At 37.0% G+C, this 24692-nt stretch overlaps 5 protein-coding genes across 6 annotated transcripts in view; 4 read left to right on the top strand and 1 right to left on the bottom strand.

The window, feature by feature from the left end:
• On the top strand, window positions 93-2371 carry LOC104708564 (SAM50-like protein SPAC17C9.06). The gene is made up of 4 exons (XM_010425162.2): window positions 93-679; window positions 814-1299; window positions 1568-2071; window positions 2161-2371. The coding sequence occupies exons 1-4, from the start codon at window positions 185-187 to the stop codon at window positions 2239-2241; spliced, it is 1566 nt and encodes a 521-aa protein (XP_010423464.1). The 5' UTR covers window positions 93-184; the 3' UTR covers window positions 2242-2371.
• Window positions 2487-3339, top strand: LOC104708563 (putative RING-H2 finger protein ATL35). Its single transcript, XM_010425161.2, has one exon. It carries the CDS (start codon window positions 2687-2689, stop codon window positions 3302-3304), a length of 618 nt encoding a protein of 205 aa, XP_010423463.1. The 5' UTR covers window positions 2487-2686; the 3' UTR covers window positions 3305-3339.
• On the top strand, window positions 3566-6110 carry LOC104708562 (small RNA degrading nuclease 2). The gene is given in 11 exon segments (XM_010425157.2): window positions 3566-3598; window positions 3696-3881; window positions 4002-4082; window positions 4171-4239; window positions 4327-4584; window positions 4678-4747; window positions 4829-4944; window positions 5030-5161; window positions 5245-5352; window positions 5456-5560; window positions 5651-6110. Coding segments are annotated over 11 exon segments (1455 nt in total). The 3' UTR covers window positions 5948-6110.
• LOC104708561 (trihelix transcription factor ASIL2-like) lies at window positions 6218-7832 on the bottom strand. Its single transcript, XM_010425156.2, has 2 exons — window positions 6896-7832; window positions 6218-6466 (listed from the first exon to the last, which is right to left on the bottom strand). Exons 1-2 carry the CDS (start codon window positions 7632-7634, stop codon window positions 6453-6455), a joined length of 753 nt encoding a protein of 250 aa, XP_010423458.1. The 5' UTR covers window positions 7635-7832; the 3' UTR covers window positions 6218-6452.
• LOC104708560 (anaphase-promoting complex subunit 1) overlaps window positions 12198-24692 on the top strand; it is a 17030-nt gene continuing 4535 nt past the window's right edge. The window contains exons 1-34 of one of the 2 annotated variants that reach the window (XM_010425154.2): window positions 12198-12749; window positions 12885-12948; window positions 13025-13109; window positions 13302-13573; window positions 13750-13855; window positions 13938-14098; window positions 14751-14935; window positions 15038-15107; window positions 15192-15362; window positions 15559-16028; window positions 16293-16752; window positions 16906-17244; window positions 17728-17811; window positions 18272-18358; window positions 18449-18508; window positions 18732-18830; window positions 19042-19182; window positions 19650-19730; window positions 20125-20196; window positions 20560-20631; window positions 21234-21327; window positions 21404-21477; window positions 21567-21617; window positions 21735-21812; window positions 21937-22058; window positions 22136-22296; window positions 22375-22451; window positions 22568-22681; window positions 22765-22866; window positions 23219-23359; window positions 23611-23784; window positions 24081-24144; window positions 24241-24380; window positions 24482-24639. In XM_010425154.2, coding sequence (XP_010423456.1) covers window positions 12526-12749; window positions 12885-12948; window positions 13025-13109; window positions 13302-13573; window positions 13750-13855; window positions 13938-14098; window positions 14751-14935; window positions 15038-15107; window positions 15192-15362; window positions 15559-16028; window positions 16293-16752; window positions 16906-17244; window positions 17728-17811; window positions 18272-18358; window positions 18449-18508; window positions 18732-18830; window positions 19042-19182; window positions 19650-19730; window positions 20125-20196; window positions 20560-20631; window positions 21234-21327; window positions 21404-21477; window positions 21567-21617; window positions 21735-21812; window positions 21937-22058; window positions 22136-22296; window positions 22375-22451; window positions 22568-22681; window positions 22765-22866; window positions 23219-23359; window positions 23611-23784; window positions 24081-24144; window positions 24241-24380; window positions 24482-24639 — 4853 coding nt within the window. In that variant the 5' untranslated portion in view covers window positions 12198-12525. Of the gene's footprint in view, window positions 12750-12884; window positions 12949-13024; window positions 13110-13301; window positions 13574-13749; window positions 13856-13937; window positions 14099-14750; window positions 14936-15037; window positions 15108-15191; window positions 15363-15558; window positions 16029-16292; window positions 16753-16905; window positions 17245-17727; window positions 17812-18265; window positions 18359-18448; window positions 18509-18731; window positions 18831-19041; window positions 19183-19649; window positions 19731-20124; window positions 20197-20559; window positions 20632-21233; window positions 21328-21403; window positions 21478-21566; window positions 21618-21734; window positions 21813-21936; window positions 22059-22135; window positions 22297-22374; window positions 22452-22567; window positions 22682-22764; window positions 22867-23218; window positions 23360-23610; window positions 23785-24080; window positions 24145-24240; window positions 24381-24481; window positions 24640-24692 lie in introns of both variants that reach the window. The other variant, XM_010425153.2, reaches the window with a different exon arrangement.

The following is a 24692-nucleotide window of genomic DNA, read 5'->3' as shown; positions in this document are numbered from 1 at the left end:
ACTTCTGATATAGAAAGAGGCTCCACTAAGCCTGAATAACCGGCTAATCCGGTCAACGGTTAACCATATAACCGGGTTATGCACCAAGGGATTCATTCACAAGAAAAATGGAAACGCTTTTGGAGGAGCCGTCAAATTGATTTCGCCGATTTGCTCATCTCTTCCTCCTCAGTTGCATTTTCTCATGGCGAATCCGGCGGAGACCCCCGACCCGAATCCATCAACGCCCAAACTCGAATCTGAAGAGATAGAGGAAATCAACGGAGACGAAGAAGAAGAAGAGGAAGAGTATGAGGAAGAAGAAGACGATGGGAAACCTCAAACGCGAGAGGATGCAATCGCGAGTAGGATCCAAGCTGCGTCTCTGTTCCGTCGTATGCGAGCAGCTCCGGTCCCGGTTCGTGTTCACGACGTGATCGTCAAGGGGAATGAGAAGACAAAGGACCACGTCATCGAGGCTGAGGTGGATGTTTTGAGGGAAGCGACTACGTTGCAGGAGCTTCTCAAGGCCTCTAAGGTTGCTAATTTCAATCTTCAAGCGCTTGATATCTTTGATTCTGTCAAAATTACGATTGATTCTGGTCCTCCCGAGCTTCCTGGTACCACCAATGTGGTTATCCATGTTGTTGAGAGCAAAAGCCCTATCACTGGCCAAATCGGAACCTTCACTAAAGCTGAGGTATAATCACTTTCGTCTTTCTTGTTTCAGTGGATTAGTATTAGAGTTGGATTTGTTGCTTTCATGTGGATGTATCTGATTCTGGAACTGATCATCTGGATTCCATATTTAATTGTTTGTGTGGCTCGTTGTAGGCTAGATCATCAAGCCTTGAAGGCTCTTTGAAGTACAAGAACATTTTTGGATATGGAGATATCTGGGACGGGTCTCTTGCTTATGGCTGTGATCACTCTGCAGAGGTTGGCTTGGGTATGTATCTACCAAGGTTCAGAGGGCGTCCTACTCCATTTACGTCGCGGGTTTACCTTTCTACCCAAGAATGGCTTAAGTTTTCGTCTTATAAAGAACGAGCTCTTGGTCTTTCCTTCGGGCTTATTGCTAGCAAGTATCATGAGCTGGTCTACACTACTGCATGGCGTAACCTTATTGACCCATCGCAAATGGCATCAACATCAATTAGGAGACAGCTGGGTCATAATTTGGTTTCTGCTCTGAAGTACACTTTCAAATTTGACAAGAGAAACTCACCCTTGAGGCCAACACGAGGGTACTCTTTCATCTCTACGTCTCAAATAGGTGGTCTTGCACCTGATAGTCGAACCCTCCGCTTTTTGCGTCAGGTTTGGGATTTCTTCATTCTTATTGCCAGCATTTACATTTAACTTATTTTACAATTTGGAAAGATGTAGCTTTTACTCAGACAACTTCCATGGCACGTAGTTCCTTGTCTAGGCTTTTGCCCTATTTATCCATAACTTCCCAAGTATCTCTGGTACTCTTTACGTATTGTGATAGTAAATGAAAAGATTGGTTAGCCCTATGATAACATCCGTGGTTCTTTGGATGTTTGCCATACATCATGTTGAGCGTTTTCTTGTCCTTTTTCAGGAAGTCGATCTCCGATATGCTGTTCCACTCGGGTTTTACCGTGCTGCTCTGAACTTTGGGGTATCTGGCGGAATCACATTTCCATGGGGAAGCGGATACAAAAGCAGAGCTTCTTATGTACCTGAGAGGTTCTTCTTAGGTGGAAACATATCACCTGTGTGTTCGTTGGGAGGACCATCTGCGTTATGGGGATTCAAGACTAGGGGATTGGGTCCTAACGAGCCAAGGAGGGAAGTACAAGACGAGGAGAATGGTGGCACATATGAGCGAGATTTTGTGGGAGGGGATGTTGCGGTAACTGCATTTGCAGACCTTTCTTTTGATTTCCCAGTGAAATGGTTCAGAGACAGAGGAATCCACGGACATGTGTTTGCATGTGCTGGGAATATGGCGGAATTGTCAGAGAACAAGTATAGGAAGTTCAGTGGTCCAAAGTTCTTGGAGACATTCAGAAGCTCAGTTGGTGCAGGAATCGTTGTACCAACTAGTCTATTTCGCATGGAGGTTAGCTAGTTTCTCTTGTTTATCTCTTCTCATCAAGAATCATAAAACAGATATTGATTGTTGTTTTGTTATGTGATCTCTTATGCCAGCTTAACTACTGCCACATACTGAAGAAACAAGAACACGATCGAGCAAAATCTGGATTGTTCATGACATTCTCAACATCATGATAATGCTATACCTTTGATGATATCTTTAACTGTGGCTTTGTTTTGGTTTGTTTTCCAGGAGCTTCATTGTTTAGTTTCTTGTTTGGATCTGAAAACTGTGAAAATTTTAGTGAGAGATTTGCTTACGTGATGTGCGGATTTTTTCAGGGGATTCGTTTCTTGGCCTGGGAAGGAGATACTAGATTTTTAAAAATAAAAATTAACTAAAAGTTGATTTGTTTTAAGAATAACATTTTTTTTTTTTTTGCTGAGATTATTTCCTTTTTTATGAGGATAAATATGAGACGGTAGAATAAAAATTGTTTCCTTTTTTTTTTCACGAGTATGGATGATTTGGATAGACTAGTTGGGTAAGATCCCTATAAATATAAGCCTGACATCCTAGGGAAGGAAGATAAATCAAATCAATCGTTGGGGTTTTGATCATCAAATCAATCAAGTCGTCATGCAAAAGCAAAAGAGTCCGCGAGTATTTTTCTTCTACCCTATCAGTTTCTCACCGCGCTCCCATTCAATTTCGGCAAGCCGTTTCGTCATAACTCTAAAGACTTTCCGGAGAGATTTATACCGTCCGATCACGGGGAAAGAACGACTATTCGGACAGACGTCACTAGGTCCTTCAGTTCAAATCAAATTCGAGATCCCTTCAGAGTTTCTAGCCTCCTCGAACGTGGAAACATGCCGTCGACACGTGTCTCTCGTTTTGGCGAATGTTGAGCCAAGGATTCGGGAGATTTTAGTTTTGTATGGCATTCAACTCATCGGAGAAAGCCGAGGAAGACCATTCGAGCTCAAAGCTGATGCGGAAGATGTTGAATATCACTTGATGGAAGAAAGCAAAGGCTGGACAACTTCTACTTGTATCCCTAAATCGACTACTACTCCGGTCGAGGAATGTACTATATGCCTTGAAGACTTATGCGACGACGAAAAAACTGTAGTGGCACATGATTGTTGTCATGTTTTTCATAAACTCTGTCTTTGGCGTTGGATTTGGACCAAAAGCACTTGTCCTCTTTGTCGTCATCCTATTTATTCAAGACCCGAATTTTTGGGATCTTAAGCTTTGTAACACGTCCATGTATGACCCAAAGATGCGTATTCTCTTGTGTAAATTATTATGGGATTAAATCATTAAATAATTAAATTTTAAAAAGAAGTAGTGCAATTAAAAAGATGTACAGGCCTCGATTAAAGAGTTGTAAAGTCACGTGACGTAACCATTACAGATTCTCCACCTTTGTATAGTTTGTTTATTTGGTTTTTCCCGCAGTCGCCGCCGTCGTCAGACAGAAGCTTCCTTTCTGCTGTCTCTAATTCGATTATGGAGGGCGTGCTAGCTACGGCACAGGGAAACGTACGCGTCTCCTTTTCTAATATACGTTAACTAGTGATTTAATCTGATTCTGAACCGTCGTTTTCGTTCTAATCTGTTTTCTAATGGGTGTTATTAGGTTTTAGTAAAGCTGGTGAAGATAGCGCAGAAGCGAGGTTTAAAAGGCGAACATGGAACATGGAAGGAGTTTCTAGATTTTATCGACAAACAGCTCGGATCCTCGAGCTTGAGTGATCCTTCCAAGCGTAACCGAGATGATTTGGTCGCTTTTCTTACTACACTCAAGAAGAAAGAAGATTTGCAGGTTTTTAAAAAGACAAAACACACTACACAATTCTATATAGTGTTTGATAATGATACTTGTTTAATCTCTGAAGTTACATACTTGTTTGATGTTTTTATTATGTGTACTCTACTCTCTCAGGTGTTGGCTAGTGTTCTGAAACTCGAGAATGATCTTTTTGAGAAATTCAGAAAGAGATCTCCGGATGAGACTGCTGAGCAGGTGTGGATTAAAAACGTAATTAGTTTAGCTGTGTAATGCTATCAGGTTTAGTAAGTAGTACTCACAACTAATGTTGTTGGCAGTGCAGAGGCTAGTTCGAATGACTCTTACGCATAAGGAGTACCCATTAGACTACTTGTTCCCATCTAACGCTGAGGTTTGTGTTTATCTTATTCCTTTTCATGTGGATATTAATGGAGAAAGTGATTGAATAAAAGCTGAGATATTTGAGTTCCAAAAACAGGATTGGGTTGTAACAGGGCTTGGAAAGAAGAAGATGGAACCGACCAAGATCGAAATGATTGCCATTGATTGTGAGATGGTTCTTTGTGAAGATGGGAGTGAAGCTGTTGTTAGAGTTGCTGCAGTTGACCGTGATTTAAAGGTGATTCTTGACGAATTTGTGAAACCGCATCAACCTGTTGTTGACTATAGGACTTTCATTACTGGACTTGCTGCTAAAGATCTTGAAAAGGCTACTCTCTCTGTGGCAGATATACAGGTAGGTTGTCTATATATATATATATATAGACTCCTTTTTTTTTACGTTTTCAACAAATTGTTCTGATGACATCTAGTGACTAAACTTTTGCAGGAAAAATTGCAGATGTTTCTCTCTGAGGATACTATTTTGGTAGGTCAAAGCTTGAATAATGATCTAAAAGGTAAAGTAGAAATGTTCCAGTTCCTCCTAGGTTCTTATAAAAGTTTTAAGTGCCCGACTTACTTATGATTGATCATCTCAGTACTGAAGATGGATCATGCCAGAGTAATAGATACTTCACTTGTGTTTAAGTATAACTATGACGGTACAAGAAAGCCTTTACGACTTAAAAAAACTTCTTTGAATTATCTGTGCAAGGTAAGCATGTGAAAGCTCAATTCTCTGCTCATGATATGGTTCCTGACCTGAATAATCCCATTGTTTGTTTTACTTCCATTTCCAGTGTATATTGGGATATGAAGTGCAGAAAGAAGGTGTTCCCCACAATTGTGTTCATGATGCAGAAGCTGCAATGAAACTTGTACTTGCTATACTAGAGAATGGAGTAGAGACCTCTGTTCCACTATCTAAAGAGGTAAGTTGGATTGTCACAAACTTTATTAGTTCAAAAACTAAAACTATAAAAGCTTATATCTTTGTCTGCAAAATTCTATATAGATGGTGGAAGCTGACAAGTCAAGGCTCTACCTTCATAGAATCCCTTGCAATGTTCCTTATGAAGAGCTAAATGGAATTGTATCTAGGGATATCCCACATGAAGTCAAGGTATGAATCCATCCAACAAATACATTTTCTAATCCAAAATTCTTTATTCTCTATCTTAAAAAAATTCATGAGCTCTTCTTGTTTCTTGAAATTCTTGTGGCAGCCGTTCAAGAAACAAGATCGTCACTACTATACCGCGATTGTTGTTTTTAATAGTCCAGAAGAGGCAAATCAAGCATTTGAAAACATTGCTGGAGACTTGGGAAAGGTATTTTAGCATATCCATATCTCTGGTTATTTCACACAGGTGAGGTGAGTGAGGTATAATAATCATAAGTTCACATTCTTTCTCTTGCAGGATTCGATGGGTTTGTCCCAAAAACAGGTCTTTCTAGAGCCGAGTTCATCAGGACCTACATCATATGTTCTTGTTCGTAAAATGGTCGGAGATGATTTGATTGGGGAAGTCTCTGCAGAGGAGAAGAATGCAAATCCTAAGAAACGGAAGAGAGAATATGATCCTAAAGAGAAAATCAGAGATTTGACCAAAAAAACAAAAAAAGAGAAGACCAGTGAGAGACGCAGATGTAAACAGAGAAGAAAACAGAGAAGCTAAGTGAAACGAAGATATAATATAAAGGAAATCATAAGATGATAATAAACCTCAAATGGTCTTTGATAAATCATTTAACCATGCCTCAATTTTTCGTTTGATAATCATTGATCCCCTCAAAGGCTCAAACCTTGTTTAATTTTTAGTTAGTTGCCAATTTATTATTGGATTTGTATCAGATTTTGCTAAAGACAATCCCTCATAACTTGTGAAACCTGATTAACCAACAGAGAGACTAACCCTTCTAGTAGCTGCTGGTTAGAAATTGGATTAACAAGCCATCCTAGAGATATTAAGAGTGGACACTTCACAAAGCTACAATATACTTGTCAGATATTAAGAGTGGGGAAGAGTTGCTCCATTACAGCAATGTACGTACCCCTAAAACACTAGAAAGTTAAAAACAGCAATCCTAGAGAGTCCTTTAACTTCTATCCTACAAATTAGAAAAAAGTAACAGGATCCTCCGATTTCAATGAGCTTCAGATCCAACTAATTCCTCTTTGCTTTGCATTTTTTGCTTCACCATCCTCCACCAATCTCAAGTCTACAATTCCATACCTGTACAATAAAGGCAGATCAAACTTCAGTGAACTCATCCACGAAGCTACAGAAGTTAAGAGAAGCAAGAGAATGCTAGCTCGACTTTTTCTTGCAGGAGCAGGACCATCGAAAGCACAGAAAGAAGCTCAAATGAAGTTTATACTAACACGAAGGCAGAAAGGCACTAAACTTTAACAATCCACACATAAGTCAGTTACTAACCAGCCTCATCCACGCCTATAGCAGAGAGCAGACAAGGTACTAACATTATAGTTTGAGATCTTCCACAGACACATTATGCCATTTTAAGAGACAGTAACAGTAATAACCATGTAAAAGTTCGAAGCTTTAAGCTAATCTAAGCCACCAATAGTAACTTGAATATGCTAAGACTCTTACAAGAGTTCGATCACACAATGGCCAAACAACCTAATGAGTGTTCTTTACCTGAACCAACTCTACGTTTCCGTTGCTTTGATTTCTCAATCTCTAGTTGCATCTCCATCAACATGTTGAGTCGTTTCAACTCCACCTCCTTTGTAACTTCCATTCTCTGCTTCTCCAATTCAATCATCATCTGCTGCTTCTTACCTTCAATCCTCTCGTACACTTCCCCGAACCTCAGAATCGCCGAAGCTAGTTCCCTACACGTCGATCCTTCTTCACTCAGATCTACTTCTTCCACACGAGGTTGCTTCCTAGCAACGAACTCCCAATCACCAGACTCATTATCATCATCATCATCGTCAAGAGAGCTTTCGGATCCAGCTGGATTCAGATGATTAGGGTTCACAAAAGGCACCACTGATTTGACAACCCCACCACCACGTGTCGATTTCTTGACAACAGGACCGATCAAGAAATCGAGGCGATCAAAGAAACGCCAAGTCGACGGCGAGAGTTTAGCCTTCTCTGTTTTGTACTTCTTCTTCAGTGTATCGATCCGGTTCTTACACTGAACGTCGGTCTTTGCACGGGCGTTATCGCCGTGTCTAGAGTTAACGGCGTCGGCGACGTCTTTCCAGTCATTCTGTCGGAGGTTTCCGTGGTGGAGCTTGACGTAACGATTACCCCAAGCTTCGACCAGCGTCGCCGTCGCTTCCTCGCTCCACCAGTCTTCTCTTCCTAACGGCGGACGGTGGGAGCCACTCGATTTTGACTGCGGCGTCGTCGTTGTCGTCTCCATTCTTCGGGAGTACTTACTGCTAACGTACGCACCGGGTGGAAGTTACGGCGTAGGATGAGATCGAAACAAAGGAAAAAAGAAGTTTTTTTTTTAATTTCTGGTGGGAGGAAATCGGAATGGGAGAGAAGAGGATTAAGTGTGGCCTGACATTGATGACCGGCGGGTGACGTCATATTGGATTTGTTTGTTCTCCGTTTAAAACCGAACTAAACTCTTCTTGTTCTCTTAATTCGTTATTATGATTACACTGTTGAAAAAAAGGAACCTCATAACTTTTCATTTATTTCATAATAAACCTCAAACTAAAATATTATATAAATAAACCTCTGAAATTAACACATCCACAGTCTCTTATTGGTCCCAATTCAATTTAGCCAATAGATTTTTTTTTTCTTTTTTGGTCTTAACGGTGATTATCTCATGCATTATTAGCATTAGCGTACAATTTGTAAGAAAATCCCAACATCTTTTCCGCACTTCCCACACATAAATTTCTTCAGCTAATTTCACACGTTTGTAATTTTGGCCGAGAGATTGGTAGAATATTGGTTTATAAAGATTTTTAAAATTATATTGATATTAGTTTGTGAATTTGTAGATTTTTAATAAAGAATTTGTATTATTGGTGTTGTTTATAATTTTGTACAATAATTTCTTATATAATAGATTTTGTTGGTATGTTGATTATGTAATTCTATTACGCCCATGCTGCAAAAATCTGAAATGTTAATCATCCAGAGAAACTATGTTAGAATGCAGCTAATTTCCCAAAAAAAAAAAACACAGAAATGCCAAATATGTTAACTTAGAGAGAAAAATTATGTTATCCTAGAATCGATGCTACCAAATAATAAATAAGTAGTTACGTTGATTTTCTGTGAAAATAGCTATGAAATAGATATGACAATTGGGAATTTATGTTATCATATTGGGAATCTAAATTTATTGTCATGTTCAAGCTATCAAAGAATCTAACAACCATTCAAGAGATTGGTAGATTTACTTATAAAGATTTTAAAATTGTATTGATATTAGTTTGTGAATTTGTATAATTGGTGTGATAATTTTGTACAATAATTTATATATAATATATTTTGTTGGGAGGTTGATTGTGTAATTCTATTTTAAAAAATTGGTTATTTGAAGCGCTAGAGTGCTAGAAGTTAAAACAAAATTTGTTAAACTATTATAGTGTTATTGGAAGTTTGAAAAATTATTTTCTACCATTTAAATGGTTCAGTCATTTAGCCGCAACAATCAAAACCATCTTTCTCCATTGTATTTTGTCATCAACTAATCACATATACTATTGTTACAAAAAAAAATCTCATCTCATCTTACAAAATAACATGATATCCGAAAACTAGATGGAGGAAGTGAGAGGGATCAATCAATTTCGGGTCGATTGTTCTTCTTTATATATATACCTAGTGTGTCCCTCCTTATATATTAATTGCAAAACAAACCCGACACTTTCAATAAATATGCCAAACAAACTCATTACTAAAAGATTACATAAACTAGAATCTGACCCGCGCTACAGGGCGGATGGATATTTACAGATACATAAATTTATAATAAATTAAAATATATTGTAATTTTGTTTTAGTGTGGTCCATCTTAGTAATTAATACATTAGTGTAATGAATTTGGATAAAACAGTAGAAAAACGAGTAAATGGTAATATAATAAATTTTGATACAATGAAAAAAAATGTGAATATTTTAACAGCATAGGAAAAAAACTTCCAATATATGTTCTTTAAGTCTTTTATTAATCCCTCAATTTGTAGCTTTCAGGATTTGGAAGCACGGAAGCAGTTCAAACTGCCTCGCTGTTGAAGCTTGTTAAAACGCTCAACATGCCTCAAGATGCACCAAAGCTTCGTGATAAGCTGTGAGATTTTTTTCTTCAAATCATTCATTGGATCTAAGGATAACTTACGATAAAACTGCAAAATCGTGTCATGAAAATTTAGGATTTGATGAGAACAGTAAAATACTATACATTTAAAATCTTTCTTATTTTTGAGTGTTGATTTGGTGACACATCAAATTGATCTTCATCCAATATTATTTTTAGGCTAGAATGATGGAATCAAATGAAAGAAAAGAATCCTACTAATTTTCTTTTTATGTAGGGAAAAGGTTTAATTTAATGTTGTAATTTTTTTAAAAATTTAATGACTTAGTAAACAAATAAAAAAAACAAAACAAAGTGCAAATAAAGGTAATAGAAAACTAAAATCAATAAACATAAGTTAATTTTTTTAAAATGATTTGGTTTAGTAACAAAAATTAACCATATAAAACCTAATTGTTAAAATTATTTATGAATTTTACTAAATTAAACTTACCAACACCAAAAGCTTTTGAAAGTATTTCTCCCAAATACAATAAAAACTAATAAAATTTGAATACTAAAAATAAGAATTATAAGTTAATTTTTCTTAATGACCTAAAGAATACAAAGAAAAAGAAGCATGTTAGCATACAAAAACAATCACTTTTACAAATTAAAATAAGTTGAAACCCCATAAGAATCGTACCATAAGAAGCATTTGGCCTCAATAGAAGTAAGATACGATTGAATGCCAAAAATGATTGAAAAAACATTCCACCAGGAAGAGCAACCTACAACAACATTAGATTCAAATCCTAAAGAGAAAAAGACTCGGCATTAGACTCAGCATTTAGTAACAAATTTTTAACATGAAGAGAAATAGAGGTGACATGGAAAAGGCTTATACCAAATTTGGAGCAGCCCATCCGAGAGTAGCAGAGAAGACAGTCATGACCTAAGAAAAAGCAAGACATAAGCTTCCAAATCTAGTAGAAATTCATTGAAACCTATAGTAAAAAAATCAATTAAACCAATAATAGTAAAAAGGACTATGAATAACTTACAATTCAAGCCGATAACATGGCAACACAAGTCTCTTATGATAACGCTAACGCCATGGCCATGGCGAGTGACATAGTAAAACTCTTGAATTCATCATTTATAGGAAAAAGGGTAAATGAAATAGACAACAAAGAAATAGTGGAAGGTATAATGATTCAACCTTGATGACTAACATTGTATTTATAGCAAGACGATTAACATCAACAATTAGGGTATATTCTAAGAATATATTGCATAATTAATTTGGTGATACTTTATAATGTTCACTATTTAAATGTTTTGTTCACAATTATATAACGATAGAGTTTTAATAGATTTACGATTTGGAAATTTAATAAATTTCATTCAAATGAAAAATTACATTCAAATATTTTGAGAACACTTTCAAAAGATTGAGATCTTTGTGATTTGGGAAATCAGTTATTGATATATTAAATATGATAATTTTGTTAAAGTTTATCGTAGGATTTATATTGATTGATTTAGATTTTATTTTTAAGACTTATTAAAAATTCCATTTGAATTAGTTTATTAGTTTCCTAAATTATAGGATCAAACAATATTCTATAGAAATTGATTTCTCCTAAATTAATTGATTTTCCTATAATCTAATTTGATGTGAGATTGAATATTGTGACTTTAAACCTAGTCATTGTCGGCCTAGATCAAGTATGGTAATGAAATAAAAAATGCAGCTTTGTTTATTTTTTTTATTCAAAAGATTAAGCTTTCTAAAATCTTGAGAATGGGTTATAAAACCAAACCCATTAAGAATCCGATTGCGAAATATCTGATTGCTAAATTTCGGGTAATTTCAAAATTTTAACCCTATCCAAAACACGATGAAGGACTAATTTATCCTTAATGACTCAAATTCTAGACTAAGTCATAGTGACATTTTCGGCATAGGTAGTAGTTGTACTTCTCTTTTACTAATATAGGGATAAACCTTTTGTAATTAACTCATTTACAATCTCTTATTGGGNGATGGAGGAAGTGAGAGGGATCAATCAATTTCGGGTCGATTGTTCTTCTTTATATATATACCTAGTGTGTCCCTCCTTATATATTAATTGGAGAACAAACCCGACACTTTCAATAAATATGCCAAACAAACTCGTTACTAAAAGATTACATAAATAAACCTTTTGTAATTAACTCATTTACAATCTCTTATTGGGGGGGGGGGGGGGGGGGCCAANGGGGGAGTGGAGCCAATAGTATTCGATTTTGGTCAAAAGCGAATTAGTTGGAAATATTTTGTCCTTGAATGTTTATAGCTTTTGGTTTTTGTTTTTGAGAATCTCCTTTTTTACACATTCAAGATTTTGTAAAAATGGTTTTCCTAAAATTTAGGGAATCTAATTTTAAGAAGATTTGAACAATTTTCATTAATAATCTAAAAACCATCTAAGGTGAGTTTTTCACTTTTCCTATATTAAAAAAAATTTACCTAACATTTTCTCTATTTTTTTTTTTTTTTTTTTTTTNGTAAAATCTAATTCCCAAAAACTAAAATCCAAAATCCAAAAACCAAAAACTATAATCTAAAAACTAATAACCCAGGCCTTTAGTTTTATATCATGTTGGGCCTTTCTTCAAGTTTTACTTCTTTATTATTATTATTTTTTTCCTTTTTTAAAAAAACTTAAACCCAGGTTGCTGTGGATCTAGGCACAGAAGCTGTTTGATTAAATTCCTCTGAGAACATCTCTCTTTCACTGAGAGCGAAATATTTCGATGCTTTTTGAAGCCATCCTTTGATATCTCTCTTTCACAAACTTTATCGGTTTCGAATCTCTCTACTCAGTTCTTCCTCTGTCTCGCTCACTTATCTTAACTCGATTACGATCCTTTTTATCAGCGATGTCTGTAAAGCCTCGCCCACACAGATTTTAAATTTTTTTTAAAAAAATAGAAAATACTAGGGTTTAAAGGCTGAAAGAGCGTGTGGGAGATCACTCAGTCTCCATTGATTCTGTTTTCAATGGCTCCAGGGGTACGCCAACTTACCGTCCTCGGAAAGTTCAAACCTTTCGGTCTAATCGCCGAAGCTACCGATTGTAAATCACCGGACGAGAGTTATGCCGATTCCTATCTGTATGATCTCTTCGATCCTGAGCTCACTGGCGAGCGAGACGATGCTGATGATGGCAATGAATCCAACTTCACCCGGCAGAGAGAGCACGAGCTCTTCATCCGAGACAACTGGTAAGAAGGGTGTGGATACAATTTTGACTTTAAGCAGTGTGTGTGTGTATTCAATTGGCTGATTACTCTATCTATAACTATGCACCCACTCCATCAATTTGTCATTGATAATGCACATTTTGATTTTGATGATAGCATAATCTGGAGCAGCGGTTCACGCGTGCACAAGCGCTTTACCTTGTCTTCTCCCGTCATTAAGGTAATCTCCATAACAAGTTTTGAGTATATCCCCAATGTAATCACTCTGTTTTAAATCATAGATTTTTATGCTATAGGCATGCTGGAGCCACCTCGGTCGAGGGAGAGAATCTTTTCTTTGTGTCTTTCAAATTGGCTGCGTAACAATATACAACACATCAGGTAATTGTGGATACTTACTTATCCGACTTTTCGGTATGACCCTAATGGAGTCTTATATGGTTTTGCTTCTAACGAAAGAACGATCTCATACTGTTGTTGCACATAGTTTTTGTAATTACAAATGAAAAGTACTATTTGTGTCTTTTCTGATGTAACATGAGCTGAGGTACCTTTGGCATTTGTTGGCAACAGGTGAAGTTGTATCTGTTCCACTTATGCGTACTGTCAATTCAATATGGCCTCTACCATTCGGTCTACTTATTCAACAAGCTGCTGAAGTGACTCCATCCTCACATGTTCCATTTTCTTCTGTTAGCCCCATCCTTGGTTCTCGTGAGATGCTGCGCCAAAGAAAAGAAGTTGGGACTAGTTCCCCACAAAAACTCCATTCCCCAGTCGCGCATAGAGATATGCCATACATTTCTTCCCATCTGATTCTAAGAGATCCATTAGAGGAACCTGGGGTAAATGAACTCATCATTTTGTAGATAATCCTTGTTACATTATTCATACTTCATGCTAGTCTATCGGGACCTGAATTATTTCTTTGTTGTTATCAACAGCACATATATAATTCTCGGTGATGAAATATTTGGTTATATATATTTTGCATCTGGTGACTCATCTACTTACTTTTCAGCCAACCTATGTAGAAGAGAGAGGGAAGTTGAACATAATGAAGGACTACGATGAGAGAACAATTTGGACAAGTGACCATCTACCTCTTATGACGTCATATAATAAAGGTTTGTTAGTTCTGCCTCTGATCAGGCTGTGCTTGGCTCATGCTCTTAGTTTTCACTGACAAACTTTGTCTTGGGTTTTCAGGTAAGATGCAACATTCTGTGTGGGCAGCCGAATTTATAGAGTCAAACTTTGAAGCTTCTGCTTCATGTTCAAGCGGCGTCGTTCCTGATGCTGTTCTCCCGAAGCGGGTTTCTTTTCGCAGAATATGGCAAGCCAAAGGTGCGAAGAAAGCAGCATCTAAGGTGACAAATCTATCTGATGTTTGGTCGTGGTATCTTTATTTGAGGAAGTTTTAGGATCTCTTTTTCTAAAATGCGGTGAGTAATCCGTGACTATGTTCTCCTGCTAACAAAATCAAGGCTTAAAAGATATTCTCTTAAATGTTTTGGGGGTCTCTCCTAAGTGATGTTAAATGGATGCGCAAATAAAAATTGACCGCTCAGTTATCTTGATTAGGATAGCTTTCGCATTTTTCATGTTCTCTGAGCATTCTAAGCCACCACTTTCATAAAGTTCTTTTTCTAGAGCTTCCAATCTTACTGTAGACATATGGCCTTCCTTGACACTCTTGTTATTTGAAAAAGATTTTGTTATTCAAGAAGATTTGAGCTTTGGGGCTACAGCTAAATCCCTTCCCCATTGTGGTGCTCGAACTCGAGATCCGCAAGCCTCCCCCTAGAGGACCCGTAGCCTTGAGGGCATGCATTACCAATGCTGAGTTGGACTTTGTATATTTGTGTTCGTGTTGTAGAATGTGTCTCAAATGGATGAATTTTGTACTTTTCGACTTTCATTGTTGTTTGTTGATTGGGAATGGGAGAAAGTTGCTGGGTTCTGTTACTGAAATTTTTACTATCTTTTTGATTTTTACAAGTGCCGTAAAATATATTTCAGGTCTTTTTGGCGACTGATAATGCCGTCCCAGTAATTTGCTTTCTGATTCTAGAACAGAAGAAGCTATTATCGGTGGGCCTCCAGACTGTTGAAATTAATAACGAAGTTCTGTTTGACGTTAAGCCTGATATGAGCTGGAGTGCCCCTGCGATTGCTGCTGCACCTGTTGTTGTGACACGTTCTCAGTAAGTTCCTATTTTCAATTTTTTGGCCTCGCGCCACTGTTAATGAGATTATTTCTGTCATCATATGATGAGTTTGACAATGCTTCTACCATTTTTTTGCAGAGTGAAAATAGGACTGCTTCCACATTTGGATATCATTGTTTTATCTCCAGAAAATGACCTCTTTCTCTATGTAGGTTTTTGTTACGTACCATACCAATTTCTTTTGTTAAAATCTTCCTAATGCAGTATGTTTAATTTGTCATATTATTTGTAGTCAGGAAAACAATGTCTCTGTAAATATGTATTGCCTTATGGGTTGGGAGAAAGTATTGGTTCTGGGGATGGAGAGTCTGCAAAGACAGATACAGATTTCAGGGACCTGAAGATCACAGGATTGTCTGATGCTGTGTTGGGATGTATCAATCTATCAGTTAACCATTCACAGGTATGCCAGACAGACATCAATCCTTCTTAAACTGAAAATGATTAGTCTTGTCAACTACCATGGGCATTCTATCCTTATGAACTCAAATCACGTGATTGTTTTAGCTGGATGTACAGATCCAAACTTCAGTATTTGTTTATTTGGTTAGTCTAAGTTGTCATGTTTTAAATTATCGTTTTATACCTTACTCTTGTAGATCTTTCGGTGTGCCTTAACTCGTGAACCTTCATCGTCACTTGCAAATGATTGCATAGCAGCCATAGGTGAGGGATTACGATCCGATCTGTACAATTTGTTTCTCTCTCTTCTTTGGGGAGATGGTCATTCTGACCAGCAAGGGTCCAGTATTCATTATGAATGGGAAGCTTTATGCAACATATTTCTGGGGATCTGTCAAAAGCCTACTGCTATGCATCCGAAGCAACCCAAACCATCATCAGAGTCCTCCTGGGAGTTCCTTCTCAGCAGCAAATTTCATAAGACCTACTCTAGGTTTCACAGTGGTATTACTTCGATAAATCCTTTGGATCTGGAAGGAATTGTCCCACTTGATTCTAAGACTGATAGTGAAGACATACCGGCCAGCTCACGTGAATTAATGGTCCAGAGTTTAGATTGTCTTCATGCAGTTTATGAGAGTTTGAAGATGGATAATCTACGGAAACAGTAAGTAAATTGGTTTCACAAAGCTTTACTTCGTGCTATTTACCTGTTTTGCTTACAAATGATTAATTTTCTCAGATTGGTAACTACAAAAAGAGTTGTAAAAAGCTAATTTTGCATTGACAACAGTAGATTTATGCCAGCATTTCTGCTTAACATTCCTCTGTATAGTTTCTCACAGAAAACTGACGTTTGATAGATCAGAAGAAGAGTTAAGATTGTATATGTATGTGAGTTACTCTTTTAACTTTTGACATCTATGTGTAGGGATTTGCATAACTTGGCAATTTTGTTGTGCAATATTGCCAAGTTTCTGGATGAGAAGTGTTACTTAGATCACTACATACGTGATTTTCCTCGTCTTTCCAAAACTATTGGGGCGTGCACAACCCTTTCTTCTATCAGGAAACCTCCAAATTTATTTAGATGGCTTGAGAACTGTTTAAGACGCGGATGTTTATCCACAAACCTTGATGACCTCCCAGATTTGATCCGTAGAGATGGGTGCTCCATTGTCAGCTGGGCAAGGAAAGTTGTTTCTTTCTACAGTGTGTTATTTGGTGATAAGCCAGAAGGACGGACACTTTCATCAGGTGTCCCCTGTAATATTGCGCCAGGATCATACTCCAGTAACGAAGAACTCACTATCTTAGCTATGGCAGGAGAGAGATTTGGGCTTCATCAGCTGGATTTGCTACCTTCTGGTGTATCTCTCCCGCTGAGACATGTAAGTTGGAAAGATACTTGTGGATCTTAGGAGTATGTAGGTGGATATGATAAACTACTGATAGCTTCTACAGTGTGATGATTTTCATGTGGTATTCCTGGGTCAGCCTACTTGTTCCATCTTTTGCCTAATATTTTGGTCTGTATTGTGTAGGCACTGGATAGCTGTCGGGAATCTCCTCCAGCTGACTGGCCAGCAATTGCTTATGTGCTTCTTGGCCGAGAAGATATGGCCCAATCCGTCTTCAGAAATTTCAGTTCATCCAAGGAATTTGAGATGGAGTCAAATAAGAATTTGATATCGATGTCCATACCTTACATGCTGCATTTGCATCCAGTAATCGTTCCATCCTCTTTATCTGAGTCGATTGGCTTGGAAAACACTAAAATTGAGGATACAAATTCAGTGGATGGTTCTGTAATAGATGGAATGGAGCATATCTTCAACTCCTACACACAGTTACGGTATGGCCGAGATCTACGGTTGAATGAGGTATATCTGCCCCCATTTGGCTTTTAATTCGTTAGTGTAACGATTACAATGTTAAATGCTCGAAAAGGTATCTGTAGTGTGCCATATAGAATTTTGCATCTTTTGTAGCTATACTGCCCCTTAAGTAGTGTGTTGCATTGTTCTAAATTTTTACACAAGGCACTTTGTTTGCTAGTAGTGCACTCTGTACCTCGTCTTACTGGCTATATATGAGATGATGTTGACATACATATGTGTCTGCTATTAGATTTGGTGTCTGTTGCATTGCAATTTTGCCACTACTTTATTTTCTGTATTAGTGGATGATTACAAAGTTTCATACTATGTCATCATCCCTCATTCTGTTATGCGTTGCTGATTGGCTATTCAAATGCTACCATCTCCCCACCCATATACTTCTATAGTTTTTGGGCACTTGAGTATAAACCCATATTCTTTCTCGTGATGTTCCCCTTTTCTTTTTCATATTCCTTCTCATGTTAGGTTCGGCGTCTTTTGTGCTCTGCAACACCGGTGGTAGTTCAAACGTCTGCTAACCCTACTATATCAGATCAGGAGCAGCAACAGGTACTAATCTAGATATGTTCATTTCTAGATAATATTTTTACTTTCTAAAACTAACTACTATACTAAAAGAAAAGTTAGGAGAGAATTAAAGAAGCTATAATTCAGTAAAATCATGTCATTTAAATTTTTTTTTTAACACAATCATGTCATTTTTTTTTTCATTTACTATGCTAAATTCTTTTTAGAATTCCATTTAAAAATATTTTGGTACTACTAGAAAAATGTTGGGAGAAGAGCATGCTACAATATGATAAAAATATATACTTTCATTGTAGTTACGAATTAATTCTAAATTACTTATTAGAAACTGAATTTAGATGCAGTTGCACGTGTATTTCTTGACAGTAGAAGCCAGCAGTTTAGTTTTTGCTGAACTCGCTGTTTTAGATCTTCATGGACTCCAAATCTCTCTCTTTAGTGTTTATAATGTTGCGTTGTTTTTCCGCTGGGGTAGGACCAGCTTTGGCGCATAGCACAGAGGACTGCTGTGCTTCCCCTCGGGCGTGGAGCATTCACATTATCAACAATACACACTCTTTTAACTGAGGTAATTTTCTATCTGTTGTAGGAGCTAGACATGGTTCTTATCACTTGTAATTACTATATGAAGATTTATATCCTCTCTGAAATTTTGCAGGCGTTTACTGTACCAAAGCTTGTTTTAGCAGGTCGACTGCCTGCTCAACAAAATGCCATTGTACGTAAAACTGTGGTTATGATTTAGCAGGGGAACTATTACACATTACGAAACATGTTATTTACTCTAATTTAAATGGAAAAACGTGTTGCAATGGATTGTGTTATTATATATTTCTTGAAATTGCCATATCGTGCAAATTGTAACTTCCATCTTCATAATAACAAAATCCATTGCCATTTTAGCCACTCCTGTAATTAAGGTTGCATGTTATTCTTAACAGATTAATCTAGATCCAAACATAAAGAATATCCAAGAACTTAAGACCTGGCCGGAGTTTCATAACGCTGTTGCTGCTGGGTTGCGACTGGCTCCGCTTCAGGTTGGTGTTGTATATTGTCATGACGTGTTATGTATCTTTGTTATTTTTGCATCTATGAGATGACTCTAAAAGAGTATGTGAATAACGTGTGTGGTACGTGATCGCACAATGTATATTTATCATGCAACAAGTACCATTTCTTCATCCCGATCACAGCTGACAGACACAACACAATTAATTCACTTTTGTTTCTTTTTACATTTTGGTGCAGGGAAAGGTCTCCCGAACGTGGATTAGATACAATAAACCTGCAGAGCCAAAAGCTGTTCATGCTGGTCTTCTGTTTGGACTGGTATTACAGGGATATTTGCATGTGTTGAACCTTAGTGACATATACCAATATTTAACTCAGGTTTGTTTCTATTGGCTCTTTTTTCCATTTAGTTATTATTTTTTGTACCTGCTATTGGTTAATAGTAACTAGTTAGGCCTAATACATATCCTATTCTTTGATGGGGATATATATGTGGATTCCTGCTGAATTGAGCATCAAGTTACTGGGGTTCTTGATCGAAGTTATTACTAGTTTTACCCGTTTGCCCCATTTTTTGGATTAGCACGTATAATTGTGACCATATATGTTGGCTTACTGAGGAGATATGAATGCAAGTATGCAACATTGGATGTCACTATTATTTGTGGAGACTGGAATATATATCTATGTCTGCCTCAATTAATAATTGTGGTCCTTAATTGTATCACATATGGAAGTATTGTACCTGGGTAAATTTCTCCGTTTGATAAGTTCAAACACAAAATTATTCTTATCTACTTTCTAATTTACCTTAATTGCTTCCGTCCTTTTCCTTTGTCGTTTAGGACCATGAAAGCACTACAGTAGGTTTGATGCTTGGTCTGGCTGCTTCATACAGGAGAACAATGCAACCTGATATTGCAAAGGTAGAGATTCAGCTGCTTCATTTTCTTGACTATTTGGTGGTCTGAGGTTCATATCTTAGATTGGCCTCTTAAGTAATTTTTTGTTGATAGTGTGTCAACCAAAACACTTTTTTGTTTGTTTAGGATATCCAAATTCTTCAGTTACACACTACTTTGAGATCTACCTATGCTTTCTTGTTTTTTTTTAGATCTAGACTACATGAAATGGTGGATGATCAACTTCTTCTGAAAATGTGAACTTTTCATTTAAGCACTGAAAGATGTTAATATTTCTTACTACCATAATACTTATATAATTTTCAGTCTTAGAACTGGAAGATTTAAATGTATTTGGCGTGCCCTGTGCGACTGTGTTTAATCCTTTCCCTAAGAATTTATTTTTGTTTGCACACAGGCTCTCTTTTTCCATGTTCCGGCTCGATTGCAAGCTTCATATGCTGAGTTTGAGATACCAACCCTTCTACAGGTACAGATTGCTGTAATTTCTGACTAACTGAAAGTGATTAAGTATCTACAAGCATTTACTGAAATTAGGAGTTGGATGACAAGCAGTTGCAATGGATTTTACCTGCATATCCTAAAAGTAAAGCTATTTTTTCATGTCACATAACTTCAATTTTTTTGTTATTTGAGTTTACAATTGAAATTAGCGATCTGTGTCTGATTTTATATTCCAACATTGTTAGTTCTGGCGATATCTTAAGTTTCCTTAAAAATATATTGATTTTAATTATCTCTAATGATCAGTGAATATAGTTGATAGAGAAAGTAGGACTATGTTTAACTAGTGTTATTTTTTCGTAATATGCTATATTCAACTATTTTACAGGCTGCAGCTTTAGTCTCCGTTGGTATGCTGTTTGAAGGATCAGCACACCTGCGGACAATGGAATTACTTTTGGTAATCTTTCTTGCATGTTTATATATTTCACTTGATATAGCATTCTTCCTGTCATCAAATATCATTCTAATCGTTATAGTATTATTCAATGTGAGGCTCGTGTTTTAAGCACATTTGTTAGTGAATTATTGTTTGTAAAGTAACTTTTGGATGTTTCAGGACTAATTAAAAAGCGTATATCTCTAGTTTTTGTTGGTCAAAGCAATTGATGTAAAGGGAGGAAATATACGTTTCAGAACTTGCTCTACGTTGTCCATAGAACCTTCTTTCCTTTTTTAGAAATGTTTTTCTCTTATTTCTAATCATCACCAGATACATGATACAACTATTTATACAGATTTGCTTTCCTCAGCATCATTAATTTTTTAGTTATAGTTAAGTGCACCTTTGATACAATTACAGTTGGTGTATGAACTTCTAGCAAGTTAAAAGGTTTACGAACTCCCTTAGTTTAGTTGTGGATTTATTCCTACATGTACAATCATGGACTGAGTTAAAAACATCAATGAAGTTAATGCATATCTTTTACTTGGCAATTTAGTTCGCTGCATTCCAGTGGATCGTCCCTTATCTTTCAGATCCCACTTTGTACATGTTCGCAGGGTGAAATTGGCCGCAGAAGTGCAGGGGACAATGTCCTTGAAAGGGAGGGCTATGCTGTATCCGCAGGATTCTCACTTGGTCTTGTTGCTCTGGGTATGTCTTTTTGATTTTTTGCTACTGAAATCTTTTTCTTCTGTTTACGCTGACTCTGCATTCTTATTGGCTCAAGGCCGTGGAAGTGATGCGCTCGGTTCCATGGACGCCATTGTCAATCGCTTACTCCAGTATTTAGGAGCAAAAGAGGTTAATTGCTCTGGATTTCACCTTAACTGTATTCCACTCTGAATCATATCACATTGGATTTGTAAACAGTGTCTTTGAATTCCTTGCAGGAAAGATCTGTCCTTGCACCATCACATGAAGATCACCGAAGTGCTGCACAGGTTTGCCTGCAAATCTGTGCTTCCATATTCCTATGTGAAGCTTCTATTGTGCATAAACATGTGCTTCAAACACTAACCGAATTCTAACTATATGGGTATCATAATTTTCTATCTCAGATAACAGACGGAAACACTTCCAATGTTGATATAACTGCTCCTGGAGCAATAATCGCTCTCACCTTAATGTATCTTAAGGTGGGTTTTGACGATGGTTTAACTAGATTAACTGATTCGAACTTCAGCCTTTCGAGCTTTTTCTTTTTGTGTTTTTTTCCTGTGGACTGGACTCTTTCGGAAAGCTTTACAATGTTTGTTGCAGACAGAATCAGAGGTCATCTTCTCAAAGCTCTCTATTCCACAAACACATTACGATTTGGAGTGTGTAAGGCCTGATTTCATAATGCTCCGTGTCATTGCTCGGAACTTGATAATGTGGAGCAGGTAATATTTATCTTGCGTATTTAGGTGCTGTGATTGCTACTTCTAAGATATTAGTCTAATAGATTTTTTTATTATAGGATCTGTCCTACTTGTGAGTGGATTCAGTCTCAAGTTCCTGAAGTTGTCAAAAATGGTATCAGCCACCTCCAAGATGACATGGATGATATGTATGAGGTGGATGTTGAAGCCCTTGTGCAGGCATACGTTAATATAGTGGCCGGGGCCTGCATTTCACTTGGTATATAATACAATTTTTATGAGACATCAGTCTCTAATATCTCATGATAATTATGACATGTATTGTTGTTTCTGATAGGGCTGAGGTTCGCTGGTACGAGAGATGGAAATGCTCGGGACTTACTTAAGAACTATGCTCTCTATCTTTTGAATGAGGTATATCATCCATGGAAATGTTGTAGTTGATACTTCTTTTTTTCTCAAATGCTAATAATTCTCTGGGTTTCCTTATGATCATCTCTCTGTGAGCTTATATGTTTCGATGTATGTAGATCAAGCCTCTTTCTGCTACACCTGGAAATGCATTTCCAAAGGGAATATCCAAATATGTTGATCGGGGAACGCTTGAAATGTGTCTTTATCTCATCATTATTTCTCTCTCAGTGGTAATACTTCTTTTCAAGTCTCCTGTCCAACAACATTCATTTTTCAAGTCAGTAGCTTTATGTCAAAGAACTCACTTGTATAGGTCATGGCGGGATCAGGAGACCTGCAAGTTTTTCGGTTGTTGAGATTTCTCCGCAGCCGAAACTCTGCTGATGGACATGCAAACTATGGCACGCAAATGGCGGTAAGCATTTTTGTGCAAAATTAAGGTTCCTTGGTTTCATGTAATTCAATTGCCTAGCATTTTATTTCTCAAGAATATTAAAATATATTTTCTGCAGCAATAAGTTGTAAACATTAAAAAAAATCTTAGGCCACTGAGCACTCATAAAAAATAAGGAAGTTCTAGCTCTTTCTTGCATCAGTCTGATACTATGGCCAAAACAATTCTTCTTTAATGCACCGTGTAAAGTAATTTAAAAGCTGCTGATATTGTTTTAGTAATGCAATCACAAAATGTGAGACTTTTGAGACCACGCTTAGGATTGGATACTTTTTGTTGATCAAATTCATTCTATCCTTTTTCTTTCCTTTAGGTGAGCTTAGCTACAGGTTTCTTGTTTCTTGGAGGTGGTATGCGGACTTTTTCAACGAACAATGGCTCACTTGCTATGTTGCTTATCACTCTCTATCCACGGTTGCCTTCTGGACCAAATGACAACCGTTGTCACCTTCAGGCAAGTTGACGTCTCTTATTTATTATTTGCATCACTCTTTTTTTGTCTTTGGTTTGGTTGCTGTCTCTGTCTGATGACAATAAGATAGAAGCAAGAGTTTCTTTAATATATATAATGTTACCCAAAACCAATCACTTTGTTAATTTTGATATCAAAGACATGCCAAACTTGGAAGTTTGTTTCTAACTTTTGTTGTGATATCTATGCTTTTACCAGAATACATCTGACAAGGTGATTTTTGCTTTTCCTAGGCATTCAGGCATTTATATGTCCTTGCAACAGAGGCTCGTTGGCTGCAGACTATTGATGTTGATTCCGGTCTACCTGTTTATGCGCCTCTAGAAGTCACAGTAAAGGAAACAAAACTTTATTCAGAAACAAGATTTTGTGAGATTACCCCGTGCATTCTGCCAGAGCGTGCTATTGTAAGAAAAGTTCAACAGCTTACCCTCAGTTCCCCTGCATATCTTTCTTAACAGAAAATTACAAAAAATTTCTTGATTTGCATGCTCACACTGCTTTATACAAAGATAATGTAAATCATTAAAGTTTTTCTGGGGGAAGGACATTTGTGGCAACTGCAAGTTGAACAGAAGAAAACTAGGCCCATATACCAGCGTGGCTCAGTTCTAGTTTAAGTTTATTTCATAAAATACCTCCTCACCGAATCTATCTGCTTGTTTTGCCCACCGTCACCTTAAAATGTATTTGTACCCTGCAGCTAAAGAGAATTTGTGTCTGTGGTCCCCGATACTGGCCCCAACAAATTGAGCTAGTCCCAGAAGGTGATTGATGCATTTGCTTGTATATATTCTATTTTTTCCTTGGTTACTTTGTCTAGCTGGTTTTAAGATATTTTAATTTTGACTAATGTAACACAGAGAAAAATTGGTGGAACTTTGGGGACAAGAGTGACCCCTTCAATTCTGGTGTTATTTATGTCAAAAGGAAGGTAGGAGCTTGTTCGTATGTTGATGATCCAGTTGGGTGTCAGTCGCTGCTATCACGAGCAATGCATAAGGTTGTATACTCCATCAAATACTCTCAGCTCAGAGCCTCAGATTAATTTTAAGTCATAAAAAATTGTTTCTGATTCAGGTTTGTATGTTTTTGGTGATGCAGGTTTTTGGTTTAAGAACTCTGGGGGAATCTAATATGCTTGCTAATAGTCATAGAGAACTGGATTCTGATAGTGTCGATCACTTGGTCAGCACTTTCTCATCGGATCCAAGTCTAATAGCCTTTGCACAGCTATGCTGTGACAAATCTTGGAATAACAAGTAAGCACCGTTTTATCGGGTTGATACACATTTATTTGTGCACTTCTGTTTGG

The sequence above is a fragment of the Camelina sativa genome, chromosome 8 (genome assembly GCF_000633955.1).
Source record: "Camelina sativa cultivar DH55 chromosome 8, Cs, whole genome shotgun sequence".
NCBI lineage: Eukaryota > Viridiplantae > Streptophyta > Magnoliopsida > Brassicales > Brassicaceae > Camelina > Camelina sativa.
The sequence above is the reverse complement of the archived record's forward strand: the minus strand, read 5'-3'. Positions and strand labels throughout refer to the sequence as shown.

Coding starts and splice junctions, on each gene's coding strand:
- LOC104708563 (XM_010425161.2), top strand. CDS start 2,687: ATGCAAAAGCAAAAGAGTCCGCGAGTATTTTTCTTCTACCCTATCAGT.
- LOC104708561 (XM_010425156.2), bottom strand. CDS start 7,634: ATGGAGACGACAACGACGACGCCGCAGTCAAAATCGAGTGGCTCCCAC.
- LOC104708564 (XM_010425162.2), top strand. CDS start 185: ATGGCGAATCCGGCGGAGACCCCCGACCCGAATCCATCAACGCCCAAA. Junction 680..813: donor GAACCTTCACTAAAGCTGAG/GTATAATCACTT, acceptor GGCTCGTTGTAG/GCTAGATCATCAAGCCTTGA. Junction 1,300..1,567: donor CCCTCCGCTTTTTGCGTCAG/GTTTGGGATTTC, acceptor GTCCTTTTTCAG/GAAGTCGATCTCCGATATGC.